Raw genomic sequence first — 22,074 nt, forward strand, 5'->3', positions numbered from 1 at the left:
GATACTCTTACTGGAGTAACATATTAATAACGTCCTCACAAAATGCATTACGTCAATATTTTCTTCCTGACTACCGAATCTCAATAACTCCTAATACTGACGACGAAACTATAGTAAAGGAAATCTTAATTCAAATGTACCACTAGGGCCCTTGTGTAATGGAAATGACAGGTCTGAGAAATACGACGTGCCATTTCAAATGGAGTGTGTCATCGTTTCTGGTGACAGCTTTAAAGCTACAGTGTATGGGTCCCTGCATGGAAAGTCTAGTAGCCCTCATCACCTTCCAAACCCAAGACACTTGAGATTCTCCTCCCAAGAGAGGAAAAACAGCACGAGCCAAGGCAATATAATAACAGTAGCACGGGGGAGAGAAAAGAATGGATGAGATTTCAACCAACCTTCTTAGTCTTGGCCTTCTTCTCATAGCTGTCTGAAAGGGGCTTCTTCTTCGGCTGCAGAGTGGCCTTGGAGAACAGGTCCTCAAACTCCTTGGTGTCTACGATATCTGGCTCCTCCAGTGAACCCCACAGTGTATTATTACTGGAAACAAGAGACAGACTGTTAGTCTGGGGCTGGGGGAGAGATACACTTCCATACGTTTAGGAGCACCACAGTTCAACATAAAACCCTTTTCAATAACAATGTTACTGTGATGTCAGGAGACTGTTATGGGGACTGTTACGGGGGTGACTTGGCGCCGGAAAGGAAGACTGACATTTTACGTGCCCCCAACCGATTGTGTTATTTTGTTTGTTTACTTGCGTTGTTTGTAACTTTTTTTAAGACTTATTTTGTACATAATGTTGCCACTCCCGTCTCTTATGACCGAAAAGAACTTCTGAACATCAGGACTGCGATTTATCACCACGGACTGGCAGAATAATTTTTGTGTGACGAGCCCGACGCAAATTATTTACTGCTTTCTCAGGAACAGGCCCAGATCCCCGTGATTTGCATGATAAGGAGGCGGAGAAAAGGGGCCAGAGGGCGGAGTGCCTTCTGAGAATTCATTGGGGATTGAATAAACCACCACTTCCTTCCATTCTGCTAGCAAACATGCAATCTTTGGATAATAAAATCAATGACCTATGTGGAAGATTAAATTACCTACGGGACATTCAAAACGGTAATATCTTATGCTTCACAGAGTCGTGGCTGAACAACGACACTACCAACATACATCTGGCTGGTTATACGCTGTAGCGGCAGGATAGAACAGCGTCGTCTGGTAAGACAAGGGGCGGCGGACTATGTATTTTTGTAAATAACAGCTGATACACAATATCTAAGGAAGTCTTGAGCTATTGCTCGCCTGAGGTAGAGTATCTCATCATAAAATGTAGACCACACTATCTACTTAGAGAGAAGTAGCCATGGATTACAGGCAACATCCACACTGAGCTAAAGGCTAGAGCTGCCGATTTCAAGGAGCGGGACTCTAACCTGGAAGCTAATAAGAAATCCCGCTATGCCCTCCGACGAACCATCAAACAGGAAAAGCGTCAATACAGGACTAAGATCGAATCGTACTACACCGGGTCTGATGCTTGTCGGATGTGGCATGGTTGCAAACCATTACAGCCTACAAAGGGAAGCACAGCTGAGAGCTGCCCAGTGACACAAGCCTACCAAATGAGCTAAACTACTTCTATGCTCGCTTCGAGGCAAATAACATTGAAACATGCATGAGAGCACCAGCTGTTCCAGAAGAATGTGTGATCACGCTCTTCGCAGCCGATGTGAGTAAGACCTTTAAACAGGTCAACATTCACAAGGCCGCAGGGCCAGACGGATTACCAGGACGTGAACTGCGAGCATGCGCTGACCAACTGGCAAGTGTCTTCACTGACATTTTCAACCTCTCCCTGTCCGAGTCTGTAATATCAACATGTTTTAAGCGGACCACCATAGTGCCTGTGCCCAAGAACACTAAGGTAACCTGCCTAAATGACTACCAACCCATAGCACTCACGTCTGTAGCCATGAAGAGCTTTGAAAGGCTGGTCTCACATCAACACCATTATCCCAGAAACCCTAGACCCACTCCAATTTGCCTATTGCCCCAACAGATCCACAGATGATGCAGTCTCTATTGCACTCCACACTGCCCTTTCCCACCTGGACAAAAGGAACATCTATGTGAGAATGCTATTCATTGACTACAGCTCAGCATTCAACACCATAGTGCCCTCAAAGCTCATCACTAAGCTAAGGACCATAGGACTAAACACCTCCCTCTGCAACTGGATCCTGGACTTTCTGACGGGCAGCCCCCAGGTGGTAAGGGTAGGTAACAACACATCCGCCACACTGATCCTCAACACAGTGGCCCCTCAGGGGTGCTCCCTGTTCGCTCATGACTGCACAGCCAGGCACGACTCCAACACCATCATTACGTTTGCCGATGACACAACAGTGGTAGGCCTGATCACCGACAACGACGAGACAGCCTATAGGAAGGAGGTCAGAGACCTGGCCGTGTGGTGCCAGGACAACAAACTCTCCCTCAACGTGATCAAGACAAAGGAACGAGCACGCCCCCATTCTCATCAACGGGGCTGCAGTGGAGCAGTTTGAGAGCTTCAAGTTCTTCGGTGTCCACATCACCAACAAACTAACAAGGTCCAAGCACACCATGACAGTCGTGAAGAGGCCACAACAAAACATATTCCCCCTCAGGAGACTGAAAAGATTTGCCATGGGTCCTCTGATCCTCAAAAGGTTCTACAACTGCATCACTGCCTGGTATGGCAACTGCTCTGCCTCCGACCGCAAGGCACTACAGTGGGTAGTGCGAATGGCACAGTACATCACTAGGGCCCAGCTTCCTGCCATCCAGGACCTCTATACCAGGTGGTGTCAGAGGAAGGCACAAAAGACTCCAGCCACCCTAGTCAGAGACTGTTCTCTCTGCTACCGCAGGGCAAGTGGTACCGAATCTAGGTACAAGAGGCTTCTACCCCCAAGCCATAAGACTCCTGAACATCTAATCAAATGGCTACCCAGACTATTTGCAATGCCCCCCTCCTTTTACACCGCTGCTTCTCTCTGTTGTTATCATCTATGCATAGTCATTTTAATAACTCTACCTACATGTACATATTAACCTAAAAACTCACCGGTGCCCATGCACATTGACTCTGTACCGGTACCCCCCTGTATATAGTATTTTATTTTACTGCTGCTCTTTAATTACTTGATACTTATATTTCTTATTCTCATCCGTATTTTTTTAAACTGCATTGTTGGTTCGAGCCTCGTAAGTAAGCAGTTCACTGTAAGGTTGCATGTGACTAATACAATTTGATTTGATTTGATTTTACTTCTTGGGAAAAGTGGAATAGCTAGTGGACTTCTCAGTAAAAATTGTCCTGTGCCAGAGATAAACAATGTGTGAAGCTGTTTATTTGATGTTTACTTGGGCTGTGCAGTGTTTACTTCCATATTTTGATTCAGGGCAGAAGTTTGCTGGAGTGAGAATTTGCAGAATGCAAAGAAAACCGACTTCAATTTCCGCTTTTTAATAAAAAGTCACATTTATGACTGAGGCTTCTGAAAATCGTATGATTCAAGTGTCACTGGGTTTGAGATGTGAGGTTCCAGCACTAAAGGAGCATTTCAAATAAACTACAAGGAAGACAGGACGTATTCTGTTTCCTCTGTTGCTGGGTAACGCTGAAAGCAAACAGAGAAGGAGTCTGATGATGTCTCTCTTTGTACAGAAGCCTCCCAGAGTTCAGCCTTGCTCTGCCACCTTTACTTTCCATTCCTCTTTTAAATAGAAGAGAATTATCCCCTGGGTTAGACAGTGTGGCAGCCTCAGCCTCTGTTTGATAAGTGATCCGGCCGTCTCTGATAACACAGGGAGGGGAAGATGAAGTCCACCATAACTCAGTCTGTATATAGGCAAGGTCAGACAGCCTCACAGGCAACAGGTTCACTGAGAGAGGTTCATCAGGACCCACCTATGTGAGGCAGACTTACTGTACGTATAACACAGGTCATGTTAACTTTTCAATTAGAGTTTATCTACTGATAGTAATGTGTAATGTTGCATGATTTAGCAACTTTCTATAAGGGATCCCTTTGTAAAATGTAATAGGCCTACTGCCTCTGTAGATGTACTGTATCCATACTGTATGGACTGTAGATATTAAAAATATATATATATTATTTAACCTTTATTTAAGTCAGATAAGAAAAAAATATTATTTGCAATGATGGCCTACCCCAGCCTACCCCGGCCAAACCCGGACGACGCTGGGCCAATTGTGCGCCGCCCTATTGGACTCCCAATCACGGCCGGATGAGATACAACCTGGATATGTCTTATCTGTGTTTGTGTTCATGAGTTTCTCTCTACTGTCAAGTCATGAGGTCAGGGTTTGGCCGGCCGGGACTGACTCGTTCAGAAAGGAGACATTTTTACCACGGTGGAGACGAAGGAAACTCAACAAACAGATAAAAAATGGGTCCTCTGATCCTCAAGAGGTTCTACAGCTGCATCATCGAGAGCATCCCGACGGGTTGCATCACTGCCTAGTATGGCAACTGCTCGGCCTCTGACCGCAAAGCACTACAGAGGATAGTGCGTACGGCCCAGTACATCACCGGGGCCAAGCTTCCTGCCATCCAGGACCTCTATACCAGGCGGTGTCAATTGTTAAAGACTCCAGCCACCCTGGACTATTCTCACTGCTACCGCACGGCAAGCGGTACCGGAGTGCCAAGTCTAGGTCCAAGAGGCTTCTAAACACCTTCTACCCACAAGCCATAAGACTCCTGAACATCTAATCAAATGGCTATCCAGACTATTTGCATTGTCCCCCCCCCCTCCTTTCACGCTGCTGCTACTTTCTGTTATTATCTACACTATGCATAGTCACTTTAATAACTCTACCTACATGTACATATTACCTCAACTAACCGGTGCCCCCGCACATTGACTCTGTACCGGAACCCCCTGTATTTAGCCTTGCTATTGTTATTTACTGCTGCTCTTTAATTATTTGTTACTTTTATTTATTTTTTAGGGGTGGGTATTTTTCTTAAAACTGCATTGTTGGTTAAGGACTTGTAAGTAAGTATTTCACTGTAATACTTTCACCTGTTGTATTCGGCGCATGTGACAAATACGATTGATTTAAAAATGTTGGCCAGCTGGTCATAGCTGAAATACCACAGCAATCAAACACATAGACAGAGACTCAATTAGAGTCGAGTGTGTCCATTTGGGCCCAATTTGCTATTGGCTACCCACAGCGGTGGTGAAAGTATCTGTCTGGGACAGCCAAGAGGCTTTATCCAAGAACATAATGATACTCCCAAAAATCTTCCCTTTAATTTCATACTGCCTTCACAGGGACCAATTCAAATAACTCCACGTAATGGGCTCTGACTGACTCCAGCAAACTGCAGTGAATCAATGTTGAAAAATGTTGGGAAAAATACATCTACGTAAAGTCATCTACATCTACAAAGCCTTCCACAGCAGACAGTATGTATAATTGACTGGACCATGCATGTATTGACATGTAATCCCTGTAAAGCACAGTTAACTATGTCTTCCCTATTACAGCTTCCTCATGAAGCCTGCTCTGTATATACAGTGAAATTGTGTGTATTTTGACATTTGTTCATTGACCTGGCCTTTTCGAAAGTGTACTGTATTTACCCTCATAATGTCTATCCAGAAACGTGTTACAGTTAATAGTTCTGTTTAATGCTGTTCAACTGTAAACTTTATAGCAGGCATGTAACCGCTGTGGCCCACTCAAACCTCCCCCATTAGCCAGGACCAGAGAGTGTGAACCACAAGTCAACTTCCTCTACCAATCCAGCCATTGAAATACAAGGCCATAAAGCTGGGAGCCTGGCATCCAGCAGTACAAACCACAGCCACTGGAAATGTGATGAAACATCTCACTTGGGCTCCTGTCCTCATCCAGGGTACTAGTGTAGGGGCGGTCAATCCAGCCTGATGTTTTACTGTATTAGAGTGTCTGTGTACCTGATGGAAGTGCCATAGTGAGGAGAGGTAGACAGAAGTGATAATAAATCTTGTGAATGGGCTATAGAAGAAGTAGGTACTTATTGTCCTGGATCTGTATCCTGGTCCAGTATAGAGGCTTCATGGGAGTGGCCGGTTCCAACGCAGGCTTCCTTGGGGCCTTCTCTGCTGCCTGGCCGAACCCAAACCCAAATCCTCCCCCAGGAGGAGGAGGTGGGCCGCACCCAGGAGGAGGGGGAGGAGGAGGGCCAGCTCCAGGTAACCCAAGGGGAGGGGGAGGTGGGGGACCAAAACCTGGGAGGGGGGGTGGAGGCGGTGGCCCCATGTTGCCAGGTAACGGGGGAGGAGGAGGTGGAAGCAGTCCTACTTGGCCAGGGAGTGGAGGAGGAGGGGGAGGAGGAGGAAGAGGAGGAGGAGGTGGGCCAGGCAGTCCTCCATGCAGACTCAGGTTGATGGAGTCCAGGTTGAGTTTCTTAGGCACGTTCTGGCTGGGGCTGAGACCAGACCGGCTGGCCTCACCCTCGGGGGTCCTGAGGAAGGTCTCCCTGTCTGTCTGGATGCAGACGTTACGGAAAGTTTTGGGGGGCATGTCGTCCTCAGTGGACACACAGGTCTCGCGGAGCTTGTCCCTCTCAAGACCCTGGCTAAAGGCCTGGTAACGGTCTGTATGCATCTTGCTGATGACTCCCTCCAGCCGGGACACTGACACAGCATGCTCCCCACGCACCTGGAAGATTTGGAGTTCAAAGTCCGTCTGTGTGGAGCAGGAGCACAGAGATAAATCAGAAACATCCCACTCAGCCATATGAAACAGAATCACATAATGTTGGGCTCCACAAAGACCCCTGGGTGACTCAATGAGAGCATGTGAGGGAAAATGGCCATCGTTTCCTTCATTTAATTAAATTAAGTGATTTATAACATCATGCCCACTCATTTTCATTCCAATCTTTCATCCCCAACAGAAAAGTACAAAAACTGACAACATAATGAAGAGCTAATAAGCTGGATGTTTATTGGAAGTTTCAAACATCAACATAATCCAGCCAAACCTGAGGAAAAGTGAAAAGGAAACCATTTTGCAATGTATCCGACACATGTTTCTTGTTAGCATGGGGGTCAGCAAGGAAAATGAATTAGGCACGTTCCTATCCTTTCTCATGGTTTAACTACATGTTTATGAGTGTCAATACGATGGCTTGATGCAAGGGATTAGAGATAGATGGCAGGATAACACGCAGAGGAAGACCTCTACACGCAGAGGAAGACCTCTACACGCAGAGGAAGTCATCTATAACTGCTGAATCAGCACTGCTTTAATAATAGTCATTTTCAGACACACTTTCCAGAGACAATTTGCTCAGGTAAGGTTGTTGTTCAGAGAAATTGTTCCATAAATTTGGTTAACAGTCTGCTCTATGATCCTCTTACTCATCTCAGGCTGTTCTTGGAACACAGAGGAAACATAACAAATAAATGTGACCACTCCTCTGAGACCTGTGAGAAACTATTTCAAATACTGCTTTCAATTGCATCACCTTGGCACTGGTGGCTCAGTTGAACAAACAATGCATTATGGTGCTTCAGCAACAGAGCGGAATCTGCTGAGTTTAGAGAACTATAAACTAGATCTTACAAGAAATAATGGAGACATTTCCCGTTGGAAAGAGACAGGTCAGTAAATGAGATCTCTGGGTGCATCCATGTTGTAAACTGTGATCTTATGTCATATGAGGAACTGCCAGGAGCTTCACATCTGGAACACATCATGACATCCCAGCTTCCTCTCTCAATGATGACCTCATATCAAATGTGACTGGGATGTCACATTTAAGACAGGATGAGTCCTACTGTATTTGAGGACTATCATTCAAACACATTTATATCATTGTTGTGCTGTCAATATAAAACCTTGTGCCTGACAACAGTGTTATGCCACAAAAGTGTGAGCCAATTCATGAGATGCTTTGGTTGAAATGACCATTTGAAGGAGTCAAAGGAGACACCAGACCCATTTAAAGCCAATAATATATTTAGATAGAAATGCAAGGCTGTCCATTTCCTATGGTGGTGAAGAGAGGTGTGTAACCACACTTTGGGCCATTGAGACATTCTCAGACATCAAGCCTGGAAAGTCCAGTCACTAAAGACAATAGTTGGCTTCGCTTCTGAGGCTGATTGGTGACATCTAGTGTCACTGAAGAAAATTGCAGTGTCCTGGGTTCATTAAGTATTAGTTACTTTGTTATTACATGCGGACAGTAGGACATGGTGAGGCAACTGCATTTGGTTGAAACAAACCCCAGCACTGAAATCAGTAAGAATGATATGTAGTGAACTGTTTAAAACAAAGAGGATAACTTACATGTAATTTCTCCAACTCCTCTTTGCATTCTCTCTTCAGCTGCAAGAGGGCAGCCTGGTGCTCTGGAAGGGAAAAAAGAAATCCACTTACTATAGCTAGAACACATGACAATGTGAGCGCTCAGGACCTCAGACTGAAGCAAAGGTTAACCTTCCAATAGGACAATGACACTAAGCACACAGCCAAGACAACGCAGGAGTGGCTTCGGGACAAGTCTCTGAATGTCCTTGAGTGGAACAGCCAGAGCCCGGATTTGAACCCAATTGAACATCTCTGGAGAGACCTGACAATAGCTGTGTAGTGACGCTCCCCATCCAACCTGACAGAGCTTGACAGGATCTGCAGAGAAGAATGGGAGAAAGACCCCAAATACAGGTGTACCAAGCTTGTAGCGTCATACCCAAGAAGACTCAAGGCTGTAATCACTGCCAAAGGTGCTTCAACAAAGTACTGAGTAAAGGGTCTGAATACTTACGTAAATGTGATATTTCAGTTTTTTAGTTTTAATAGATTTGAAAATAATTCTACAAACCTATTTTTGCTTTGTCATTATGGGGTATCGTGTGTAGATTGTTGATGGGAAAAAACTATTTAATATATTTTAGAATAAGGCTGTAACTTAACAAAATGTGGAAAAAGTCAAGGGGTCTGAATACTTTCTGAATGCACTGCATGCCATTAAAAGAGCTTATTTAGGAAACTAAACCAATCTGTTTTCAATGTCCTTCCTGTTACTGTAAAGGATACTGCATTTTCAAAGACTGCTTTATTTACTTTGCCTCATCATCTCACAGTAAACTACAGTAATATCACGTATATATATGGCCAGAGTATGTGAGAATAAGAATATCTTCGACATTCGACAACCACATAAAAATATGTTTTTGTCAGCTAATTCTGCAGTGAACCATATAAATAGCTTCTGAAAGTATGAACAAGTTAGATACCTCAGCGGTAAAGCTATTAGAACTAAACAATCTGCTGTAAAGGGGATATTACAGTATAATGTATGGTGGTTAAAGTATTCAAGCAATTTGTGAGAACAAACCAATAATTATGCAGTTTCAAGGCTAGTATTCTGATAGAGTAAAAGCACAAGAGTCAATGGTAGGCTTACGGCTCATGGTAAATGGTGTGTGTGCTGTGTGGAACAGCATGGGTGTGTGTCTACAGTAAATGGATGTGCACACACACATAAACATGCTCTTTGTTGTTTTTACCTAGCTACCTATCAGCTTGGACCTTTGCTCAGCCTTCCAAACTCCATGAGCAGTGAGATGGCCTGATATACCTGCCACATAATGTCTCTGCTACAGTACAGCAGGTTCTAGGCTGCACAATGTCTCTGCATCTAAGACATTAAGAGAAATGAGCATCTCCCTGTAACGTAGTTGGATCAGCCTGTTTAGAGTCATGTGTGCCTTTACCCTATTTGTGTGAGTATTCTTCTTCAGCGAGAGAGAGAGAGACAGAGAGAGAGACAGAGAGAGAGTGTGAGAGAGAGAGACAGTGTGAGAGAGAGAGAGAGAGAGAGAGAGAGAGAGAGAGAGAGAGAGAGGGAGAGAGGGAGAGACAGAGAAAGCATAGCCAGGCTGAGAGAGTGGCAGGCTCCCCAGCCCCAGCTTAAGCTCCACTATATCCTGTGATGCTAGCAGTCATCTCAACATACAGCAAGCAGCATTACCGTGGAGGAAAGGTTACAGTGAGTTCCTGCTTTAAAAGGATTTAAAGGGTTTTCTTACACCCTGTAACTGGGCTTAGCTGGCTGTACAGACACCAGCAGGGCTGCCCTACTTGTTTGTATCACCTCTCAATTAGATTCACCAGTCAGGTTAAGTAAGGAGAGCACCTGCCCTGGATAAAACAGGGTGGAGGCACTCATGATCAGTAGATTATCTTATCTTGTGAAACGTAGCTAAGGCAGATAACAGCATATAGGTGTTTCTCAACAAGAGATTGTATGATATTGCAGAAGAGGTGTAGAGTAAGTGGAAAGCTCCAGGATGGCACAGGTCCTTACCTGCCTCGGTGTACCTGAGCCCCACCTTCTCCTCCTCATCCTTGGGCTTGGGCGGGGGCCAGATGGCTTGGAGCCGCCCGGGGGTCCGGTCCTCACTGTCTGCAGGGGAGGTGACCTCAGACTGGGAGGAAAGACAGCAGATGATACCTCAGTTAACACAGAACATACATAGAAACTGTACACACTCTCCAAGGCTTACAGTGCAGTCGGTGCCCAATCTGACTGAGAAGTCAACACGTGATAAGACTTGAGACCATCTCAAATCAAGACTATCCCCAAAGTTAATACCCTATGAGATAATATCACTTTAAAGTTACAAACATATTGGTTTAGTCCTGTCTGCATTGCATATTCCCAAGAAAACACAACATCGTTTTACATTCATAAATGTCAAAACCTTGGTGATCTGAGAAAAAAAAGAAGATGAATAGCGATCTCTAAAATACAACAAACATACGGAATACAGCGTTGAGTTAGACACAAACAGTACATACGTTAGACTCTGCTGGACCTTTTTGCTCACTGCTGCTAGGAGACTTGGAGGTTCTCTCACAGATGGATTTCAGCAGCTCCTTTTCACTTCTGTTATTTTCCTTGACAGCCTCTAAATCCACAGGCTCTTCTGTATCCTTTTTAGCAGGTTTGGACCTCTTGAAGGTGTCAAGTGTTGTGTGTGAAGCTTTCCTGCTGTCTGCTGGTGGGGTGATGGGGATGTGCTCTGGACCCTTGTCTGTCACTCCCTCCTCCCTCCTCTCCGGGTCCCTGTCTGGGTCTGGCTTGTCCTCGGCCTTGGTCCCGTCTAGGTTGAGTAGCTGGCTGATCTGCCCTAAGAGATTACTCTTGGTCTCAGACACAGGTTTGGGCTCGGGACGTTTCTTGGGGGTGCTGCTACTGGAGGTGATCTGCTCAGGGAGGTTCTTGATTTTGTTGATGCTCTTCTTCAGGCTCAGCAGGGCCAGGTCAGTGTCTCTCTGTTTGATCTCAGACACGGTCTCCCTCTCCTCCCCCACAGCCCCCTTCTTCAGAACCCGCAGCATGCTGAACAGGGTAGGAATTCCGAAGGAGGGGGCCTGGCAGGAGGCTATGCCCCTGGCGGGAGACAATGTGGTGGAGGCCGGGTCTGTATCGGGCCTCCTAGTGGCAGGCATGTCGCCTTGGTCCCTGGGCGAGACAGAGACAGGAATGGCACTTGGCTGGCTGTCAACTGGGGACTTTCCAGGGACATGCGTGTCAGGCTGCTCCTCCAGGCAGGGGGAAGATGGCTCTGCTGCTTCAGGTGGCCTGGAATCAGAGAGGGCGGAAGGGGAGTCGAAGCAGGGAGCATGCTCTCTATGCTCCTCAGTTCCAGTGTTTTCCGACAATATTTCCTTCCTCTGTCCAGTATCTTGGTCCGCTGGCTGTCCTGACGGAAAGGCAGTGTTGTCTGCTGCTGCCTCCGATGTCTGGGGTTCTGAGGTCAAAGACAGGTTAAGAGGTGAAGCCACTGCAGGGTTTCCAGCACACACGTCAGTAAGGCCCAATACCTCCTGGCTGATGCTGAAGCCTTTGGCTACTTTGTGGTGATGATGGCTGGACCCCTCTGCACCCATGGCTGCTGCATCCACACCCACCTCCACAGGCCTGGGATCAGTGGATAGGTACGTGCTGCAGCCGTCTCCAGGCACTTGTGGTTTGGAGACAGAGGAGAAGAGACCAAGATCTGTCCCACTGTCAGATCTGCCCATAATCCTTCCAGAGAACAGAACAGAGGTGTCTTTGAGGGATCTTTCCACAAGACTTTCTGGCTTGAACACAGGCAGCTCTAAGTCTGTATCAATGGCACCTCTCACTGGGCCAGCGGGTGGCAGCTGACCAATGTTATTATCGTTCACTGTCCACTGGTCATCGTCAGGTGGGAGGGACATTCCAGGGGTGTCATGCTTGTCTGATTGGCTGAGGCTGCTGATCCCCTCCTCAATTTCCATTACTGTGTCGCTGCAGATCTCCACCCTAGTGACCTGGACCAGATCTGGGTCGGCCATGGACACAGACACTTGGCCTGGGTTAGGAGGAGAGGTCACCGAGCTACTCTTCTTACTGGACTCATTCTCCCATGATTCCATCCTGTCCTCCGTATCAAGGAAGGTGGCCTCTCCATTATGAAGAACCTCACGCCTACCCCTCACATCTCCCCCCACTTGAAGTCTGTCGTCACTGATAACATCCAGAGCACTTTGATCATGAACCCCTGTGAGATAGTTATCTTCATCAGACAGGGTCCTGAAAGCCGTCAGCACCGCAGTCTCTCCCGCCAGCCTCTGAGGCTCAGGCTTGTCCCCACGTGTAAACATAGTGGAGATTTTACTGCGGAACGAACTGGATTGCTGCTTCCCCTGACCGTTAGAGCTATTACTTACACTGTCCATTTTCACAGACCCCTTAACTGTCATGTAGCATGTACTTAGACCAGTGAACTCCTAGCCAGCAGGTAGAGGCTACCCGAGCACAATGTGTCCATTCAGGGTGTCAAAAAAGGCTCATCTCTACACCAAGAGGAACCTCGACCTGCCAATTTGTGTTCCACTTCTACTGGTTTCAGTGAACAAAAGGCCTTTGTGAGGACAAATCCCCTAGCTCTTCTTAACCTCTCCAGGAGGGCTCCAGGTATAACCCCTGCTCTCCTGTAATCCTGTATGGCAACAAGACCCTGCTGTGTTGCATATAGATCACTATCTCCAATCACAAACAGCCTTGACTCCACTGTACGTTAAATGTCACTTCCAGTGATGTAAAGCCGAGTGAAATTCCAATGACTTTCCCGGTCAAGTCAAACTGTTCAGAGGCAGGAAGCATGTCCTGGAATAATCTCCCTGGGAATCCAGGAGCAACTCATTTTTAGTTTCTCAGGAAAACATTAGAACCCGTTTTAAAAGTTATTTCAGGGTGGTCTGGAAGGTTCCATTTCCCCTCTATGTGTAGGTAGAGAGACCTGATTCAGAGCAACTGTCTGAGTTGCCCTCCTGGCGTGGTTCTTTCCCCTCTTTCCCTGTGTCTGTATGCGTACAGGAGAGCTCTGTGTTCCTGAGAAAAGCCACCAGGTTGGAAATGGTTGAAAATGTGCCTTGAAAATGTGCCTCACTGGTCTACCCGGTCTGGCTCCGCCTCCCCCCTCCCTCCCCTGCCCTGCCTTGGAGGGATCTGTGGCGGCAAGCAGAACAGGTGTCTGATTAGTCCATCTTACTTCCGCAAAATGTCAGTGACAGGTAGCTGGAGCTCTCTGTTGCTTAGCACTATCCTTTCTTAGTGTATTTTAAACAGAGTGGGGCTGCTAGCTAGTTAGCTAGCTAATCTCCTGGTTGGTTAGGTGGACGGTGGAGGCGGTCCAGCCCAGTGTTACAGCTGACAGTGCTCTCTATACTATTAATGCACAGAGCTTCAGCTGTGGTGATTAGTCAGTCTGGAACTGCTGCTGCTGCTGCTCAGCCCTGACCAGCACTCCAGCACTGCAATCTTGTGTCGTCAGTAGCCCCGCTAACGCCAAGGGGCTAACACTGCTACAGTTTTCTGAGAGGAAAATAGGTTTTGATTCCCTCATCTCAGAGTGTGAATGTCATTAGAAAATATTAAGGTTGTCTTCACACTAAATCATAAACTGAACACATACATATACACACATTCGTTTTCTAGTACAGTGAGTTTATAGTAAGTTTACACAGACAAGTAACATTGTACTCTGTCTGTAGTCTACAAAGCCTGCTGCTTCAAATACGATGGGTTCAAAAATCTTTCAAGCACCATGCCCCCTTTATATGAACACAATGTGCACTTGACAGATTTTAGCTCAAAACAGAGCACATAGGCCTGAAAAGTACTTAGTGAAATTAGGGCTACTTGTTCATTGAGATTTCAGACGGAACTCAAAGCCCTAGTAAGGCCATATTTGGCCTTAGCAGCCAAAGTTCACTCCTACTGCATTCCTCCAGACACAGATTAAGAATGACAAATTGTTGTCAAGGTGATTTAGAGCCCCATACCAAACCAGACATGAGGTTTGAGTTCAACGACAAAATGTTTGACATTAATAATACATACCTGTAATCATTAATAATCTATTAGATATTAAATAATCATATGTATAATGTATTAGAAAATACTATTGTATTTAAACATAATGTCTCTAACTGGAATTAAAATAAATCCACAGATTGTCAGTCAGAGGCTCTCAGTCAAGCCTGGAGCGAGGCGCCCTGAGCCCTGGCCCATTATGTAATAGCATTGGCTTTTAATTTACTCAGTGTAAATACATCAGCTAACCGCATAGCCAGGTCTCAGCTGGATTTACGCTGTACTGTGGGCTGAGAGGAGCTGAGTCACAATGACAGACAGTTAGAGGAGGGTCCCCACAAATCCCACACTGATCACAATGACTTGAAAAACAAGTCACCCCAATGGAGTCCATGACTACAATGACAGCTTAGGCCACACCACAGATTGTCGGTATCTTTATGCTGAGACAGTCTACCACTAGAGGAAAAACACAACAGGGATTACTTTTGTTATGATATGATGGCTGCAACAGAGATCGAGGAGTGGCTGTTGATAACACAGCTATGCTACTCTGTCTGACAACCACACAAAACAATCTACTGTTGCTTAGCTTAGTCAAACAGCATGATGGAATCTTGACAGACAGGCACAGTAATTGTTTAGTTGTTATAATTTATATGACCTTCTCTTGACACTTTACCCAAAATAATAGATGTGCTGGCAGGTGAGAGGTGGTGGTAAATCAATCTAGTTTAATTTGATGACTAGATACTGGGTCACCATGTTAACAGTAGATGTACCATCCTAGGTAAAACATTGAAACGTGACAATACTACCCTGCCTGTGACAAACAGCTGGTGTTTGGGTAGATTAAATATGTAGACTTTGTTTGTGGGATCTCTCGCTCAGCTGTAGAGATGTTTGGCAAGCTCTGAAGAATCCATATATTTGGTTTCAGTACAGAGTGAAAATACCTTGAGACACACTGTACCAACAGTAGGTTTTATATGTGCGTTAGCGTGTTTGGCAGACCCACACAAGTCAGGTGCCCTGGCCTGTAGCAAACACATAGTTGAGCTTCTTAGTTCTACTCACTAAGAGAAAGGGAGCTAAATACTGTGCATGACACAATCAATCCGCTCTAATATGGTTTACAGTGACTTGACAACTGGGCACTACACCCTTAGAAAGCATGTGCTATCTAGGGCTGCCCCCATAGGATAACTCATTAATGAACCCTTTTTGTTTCCAGGTAGAACCCTTTTGTGTACAGGTAGAACTATTTTGGCTTCCATGTAGAACCCTTACCGTGCTTCTACACCTGCATTGCTTGCTGTTTGGGGTTTTAGGCTGGGTTTCTGTCAGCACTTTGAGATATCAGCTGATGTACGAAGGGCTATATAAATACATTTGATTTGATTTGATTTGATTACCACAGAGGGTTCTACAGTCGTGGCCAAAAGTTTTGAGAATGACTCAAATATTAATTTCCACAAAGTTAGCTGTTTCAGTGTCTTTAGATATTTTTGTCAGATGTTACTATGGAATACTGAAGTATAATTACAAGCATTTCATAAGTGTCAAAGGCTATTATTGACAATTACATGACGTTGATGCAAAGAGTCTATTTGCAGTGTCTAAGAGTCTATTTGCATATTTGCAGTGTTGACCCTTCTTTTTCAAGACCTCTGCAATACGCCCTGGCATGCTGTCAATTAACTTCTGGGCCACATCCTGATTGATGGCAGCCCATTCTTGCATAATCAATGCTTGGAGTTTGTCAGAATTTGTGGGTTTTTGTTTGTCCACCCGCCTCTTGAGGATTGACCACAAATTCTCAGTGGGATTATGGTCTGGGGAGTTTCCTGGCCATGGACCCAAAATATTGATGTTTTGCTCCCCGAGCCACTTAGTTATCACTTTTGCCATATGGCATGTTGCTCCATCATGCTGGAAAAGGCCTTGTTCATTACCAAACTGTACCTGGATGGTTGGGGGAAGTTGCTCTCGGAGGATGTGTTGGTACCATTCTTTATTCATGGCTGTGTTCTTAGACAAAATTGTGAGTGAGCACACTCCCTTGACTGAGAAGCAACCCCACACATGAATGGTCTCTGGATGCTTTACTGTTGGCATGACACAGGACTGATGGTAGCGCTCACCTTGTCTTCTCTGGACAAGCTTTTTTCCGGATGCCACAAACAATCGGAAAGGTGATTCATCAGAGAAAATGACTCTAGCCCAGTCCTCAGCAGTCCAATCCTTGTATCTTTTGCAGAATATCAGTCTCATTCAGTTCATTTTCATGGCAATTAATTGCAATTCATCTGATCATTCTTCATAACATTCTGGAGTACATACAAACTGAGGCAGCAGACTTTGTGAAAATTAATATTTGTGTCATTCTCAAATCTTGTGTCCATGACTGTACATGGAACCAAAGAGGGTTTTACCTGGAACCAAATAGGGTTCTTTAAAGGGTTATCTTTTGAGGACAGCTGAAGAACCATTTTAGAACCTTTTTTTCAAAGAGTGTAGAAATGGTGGAATGTGAAGGTGTTAGCAGAGTGGCTACAGTAGGTCCTGGGCTCTGGGAACCGGCACGTTACACGGTACACAGCACCACATCCCAGATCTCATAATGTTAATGCAACTGGAGGAATTCAGGTGGTTAAGCAAGTCAAATCAAATCAAAGTGTATTTGTCACGTGTGCCGAATACAACCTTACAGTGAAATGTTTACTTACAGGCTCTAACCAATAGTGCAAAAAAAGGTGTTAAGTGAACAATAGGTAAGTAAAGAAATAAAACAACAGTAAAAAGACAGACTATATACAGTAGCGAGGCTATAAAAGTAGCGAGGCTACATACAGACACCGGTTAGTCAGGCTGATTGAGGTAGCATGTACATGTAGATATTTTAAAGTGACTATGCATATATGATGAACAGAGAGTAGCAGTAGCGTAAAAGAGGGGTTGGCGGGTGGTGGGTGGCGGGTGGAGGGACACAATGCAGATAGCCCGGTTAGCCAATGTACAGGAGCACTGGTTGGTCGGCCCAATTGAGGTAGTATGTACATGAATGTATAGTTAAAGTGATAAACAGAGAGTAGCAGCAGCGTAAAAAGAGGGTTTGGGAGCGGTTGGGGGGGGGGCACACAGTGCTAATAGTCCGGGTGGCAATTTCATTACCTGTTCAGGAGTCTTATGGCTTGGGGGTAAAAACTGTTGAGAAGCTTTTTTGTCCTAGACGTGGCACTCCGGTACCGCTTGCCATGCGGTAGTAGAGAGAACAGTCTATAACTGGGGTGGCTGGGGTCTTTCACAATTTTTGGGCCTTCCTCTCACACCGCCTGGTGTAGACTGGGCCGCCTGGTGTAGACTCTCTGTAGTGCCGTGCGGTTAGAGGCCGAGTAGTTGCCGTACCAGGCATTGATGCAACCAGTCAGGATGTTCTCGATGTTGCAGCTGTATAACCTTTAGTTTCCTAAGGGGGAATAGGCTTTGTCGTGGAATAGGCTTTGTCGTGCCCTCTTCACGACTGTCTTGGTGTGTTTGGACCATTCTAGTTTGTTGTTGATGTGGACACTGAGGAACTTGAAGCTCTCAACCTGCTCCACTACAGCCCCGACGATGAGAATGGGGACGTGCTCGGTCCTCCTTTTCCTGTAGTCCACAATCATCTCCTTAGTCTTGGCTACATTGAGGGATAGGTTGTTATTACGGCACCACACGGCCAGGTCTCTGACCTCCTCCCTATAGGCTGTCTCGTCGATGTCTGTATTCAGGCCTACCACTGTTGTATCGTCTGCAAACTTAATGATGGTGTTGGAGTCGTGCCTGGCCATGCAGTCGTGGGTGAACAGGGAGTACAGGAGGGGACTGAGCATGCACCCCCGTGGAGCTCCAGTGTTGAGGATCAGCGTGGCAGATGTGTTGCTACCTACCCTCACCACCTGGGGGCGGCCCGTCAGGAAGTCCAGGATCCAGTTGCAGAGGGAGGTGTTTAGTCCCAGGATCCTTAGCTTAGTGGTGAGCTTTGAGGGTACTATGGTGTTGAACGCTGAACTGTAGTCAATGAATAGCATTCTCACATAAGTGTTCATTTTGTCCAGGTGGGAAAGGGCAGTGTGGAGTGCAATAGAGATTGCATCATCTGTGGATCTGTTTGGGAGATATGCAAATTGGAGTGGGTCTAGGGTTTCTGGGGTAATGGTGTTGATGTGAGCTATGACCAACCTTTCAAAGCACTTCATGGCTACGGACGTGAGTGCTACGGGTCTGTAGTCATTTAGGCAGGTTGCCTTTGTGTTCTTGGGCACAGTGACTATGGTGTTCTGCTTGAAACATGTTGGTATTACAGACTCAATCAGGGACATGTTGAAAATGTCAGTGAAGACACCTGCCAGTTGGTCAGCACATGCCCGGAGCACACGTCCTGGTAATCCATCTGGCCCCGAAGTCTTGTGTATGTTGACTTGTTTAAAGGTCTTACTCACATTAGCTATGGAGAGCGTGATCACACAGTCATCCGGAACAGCTGATGCTCTCATGCATGCCTCAGTGTTGCTTTCTAGAAGCGAGCATAGAAGTGATTTAGCTCATCTGGCAGGCTCGTGTCACTGGGCAGCTCACAGCTGTGCTTCCCTTTGTAGTCTGTAATAGTTTGCAAGCCCTGCCACATAAGACGAGCGTCGGAGCCGGTGTAGTAGGATTCAATCTTAGCCCTGTATTGACGCTTTGTTACTTTGATGGTTCGTCGCAGGGCATATCAGGATTTCTTGTAAGCTTCCGGTTTTGAGTCCTGCACCTTGAATGCGGCAGCTCTACCCTGTATCTCAGTCCGAATGTTGCCTGTAATCCATGGCTTCTGGTTGTGGTATGTACGTACAGACACTGTGGGGACAATGTCCTCGATGCACTTATTGATAAAGCCAGTGACTGATGTGGTGTACTCCTCAATGCCATCGGAAGAATCCCGGAACATGTTCCAATCTGTGATAGCAAAACGGTCCTGTAGTTTAGCATATGCTTCATCTGACCACTTTTTTTATAGACCGAGTCACTGGTGCTTCCTGCTTTAATTTTTCTTATAAACAGGAATCAGGAGGATAGAGTTGTGGTCGGATTTACCAAATGGAGGGCGAGGGAGAGCTTTGTAGGCGTCTTTGTGTGTGGAGTACAGGTGATCTAGAATTTTTTCCCTCTGCACATTTAACATGTTGATAGAGATTTGGTAGAACTGATTTAAGTTTCCCTGCATTAAAGTCTCTGGCCATTAGGAGCGGTTTCCTGTTTCCTGTTTGCTTATTTCCTTATACAGCTGACTGAGTGCGGTCTTAGTCCCAGCAAGTCTGGGGTGGTAAATAAACAGCCACAAAAAGTATAGCTGAAAACTCTCTAGGCAAGTAGTGTGGCCTGCAATTTATCACAATATACTCTACTTCAGGTGAGCAAATCTAGAGACATCCTTAGATTTCGTGCACCAGCAGTTGTTTACAAATATGCACAGACCCCCCCCCCCCCCCCCCCCCTACCGTCGTCTTACGATTGGCTAAAGAGTTGGCTAAAGAAACCAGGCCGACAGTGTGCTCTTCTATCTTGCCAGTGCAGCGTATATTCTGCTAGCTGAATATCCATGTCGTCATTCAGCCACGATTCCTTGAAATATAGGATATTACAGTTTTTGATATCCCATTGGTAGGATATTCGTGATCGTACCTCGTCTAATTTATTGTCCAATGATTGCACGTTGGCGAGTAGTATTGACGGTAACGGCAGCTTTCCCAGTCGCCTTCGCCGGGGTCTGACCAGGCATCCGGCTCTTTGTCCTCTGCACCTGCGTCGCTTCCTCTTGCAAATAAAGGGGATGTCGGTCCTGTGGGATGTTTGGAGAAGGTCTTCTGCGCGTCTTGTTGTAGAATAAATCTTTGTCTAATCTGAGGTGAGTGATCGCTGTCCTAATATCCAGAAGCTCTTTTTTTGCCGTAAGATACGGTGGCAGAAACATTATGTGCAAAATAAGTTACAAATAACACAAAAACCCCACATAATAACACAATTGGTTGGGCGCCCGTAAAACTGCTGCCATTTCTTCCGGCGCCATTTCTTCAGTAGAGTGGAGTACACGCTGGCTTGGAGCCATGAGGTAACAGCAATGTCATGCTACACTGCTCTGAGAGTGGACACGTAATGATAACTACTGTTAATGTGTAGTAGCCTTCATAGAGTATCAAATAGGGCCCAGATTTGTTCCTGACCATGTGACCTGACCAGAGTTGTTCCTGACCATGTGACCTGACCAGGGAATACTCTAGGCCCTATTTGCAATTTGGCCAGTTTTTTCCTGGTCAGGTCACATGATTCATGACATAAGTATGATGTATTGCTGCTCTCACCGTGCACTCCAGTCCAGGATAGTAGGGGGTATCTCCGATGATGTCATCTTCTGGGGGCGTGATCCTGAGGATGTCCAGGTGGTCAGGACGGGAGGCGGGGTTCAGGGAGATCTGGGTCTGGGAGATGGCATCATCACCGTCCAGCATCCAGATGTCGGCCTCCTCTACACACACAAACACACACAGGCACACACACACACAATAATGAATTGTTATGAATTGTAAAGTGTAATAACAGGTATATTAAGATAGACTGAAACACACCATCCGTTAGGGGGGATTTTACAAAGCAACAGAGCCATTATGTATCCTGGATGGATCAGGTGGGTAGAGGAGGAAAGCAGGCATCGACACCTTCTAAAAGTCACAGAGAAAAGCCACTCTGCTGCAGGGTACAGATGCCTATGTATGCACTGTCCTTAGCTAGCCTCGCTTCAGCTTGAGGACCGCCAAACATGCACTGATCTGATAAACAAATACCACTATATCCAATATGGATTTATGCGTATGAGTAGATGCATTGTCCATACTAGGGAATGATACTACTCTCTCTAAAACAATTGGCTAAAGAAACCAGGCCGACAGCTTGTGTGTTTCTGTTCACTCACTGTAACACATCGATTCTGTGTTGGAGGGTGACGTTGCTATGGATTGGAGAACAGAGGAGCCGACATCTAGCCCCCTCAGAGAGAGACTAAGCCTGACTGAATCTGACTGGAGTAGGCTATGTTCTAGCCAAGCTATGGTGGAACAGAGTAGCTAGAACAGGGCTAATGTGAGTAGAGGTTAACGTTCCATAGGGAGGATGGATTCAGTTTGTCCACTTCCGTATGAGCTTTGTGATTCAGAGCTCAGAGGCAACCTCATCCATAGTCCATCCCCCCTCCAGCCTACGAGCACAAATAATGTCAATGGTAGGCTAATTTAGTGCACCCAAAATGAACATAACACAACAGTCCATCTCACTAAAAATACTCCCATGCGCACACGTGGTACTCTCAGACACAGTGACAATATGACTGCACTCTTCCCCTTGGGAGAAGCACTCATGCAAGATAAATAAAGAGCGGTAGAGGAGAAAGAGAAACAGCAGAGCAGCTCACACTGAACTTCATGCTCAGCGACCTCCATTTAGGATTTTCTCATGCTGTAATACACCTCCCAGGAGGGTCACACTGCTATCGCCTCAACCTGTTGTGTGGATAAAAAATGAGATTGAACTGAGAGGCATCTCACCTCCTGTTGCATTAGA

General features: G+C 45.9%; 1 protein-coding gene across 2 annotated transcripts in view; it reads right to left on the reverse strand.

The window, feature by feature from the left end:
- The window catches only part of LOC110505502 (formin), a 122,382-nt gene that overhangs the window by 82,393 nt on the left and 17,915 nt on the right, over positions 1-22,074 (reverse strand). The window contains exons 3-7 of one of the 2 annotated variants that reach the window (XM_036962244.1): positions 20,823-20,986; positions 10,399-10,519; positions 8,379-8,440; positions 6,094-6,767; positions 402-543 (exon numbers count right to left, since the gene is read on the reverse strand). In XM_036962244.1, coding sequence (XP_036818139.1) covers positions 402-543; positions 6,094-6,767; positions 8,379-8,440; positions 10,399-10,519; positions 20,823-20,986 — 1,163 coding nt within the window. Of the gene's footprint in view, positions 1-401; positions 544-6,093; positions 6,768-8,378; positions 8,441-10,398; positions 10,520-10,892; positions 13,472-20,822; positions 20,987-22,074 lie in introns of those variants that run through there. The other variant, XM_036962243.1, reaches the window with a different exon arrangement.

Source organism: Oncorhynchus mykiss, chromosome 25 (assembly GCF_013265735.2).
Source record: "Oncorhynchus mykiss isolate Arlee chromosome 25, USDA_OmykA_1.1, whole genome shotgun sequence".
Classification (NCBI taxonomy): Eukaryota; Metazoa; Chordata; class Actinopteri; order Salmoniformes; family Salmonidae; genus Oncorhynchus; species Oncorhynchus mykiss.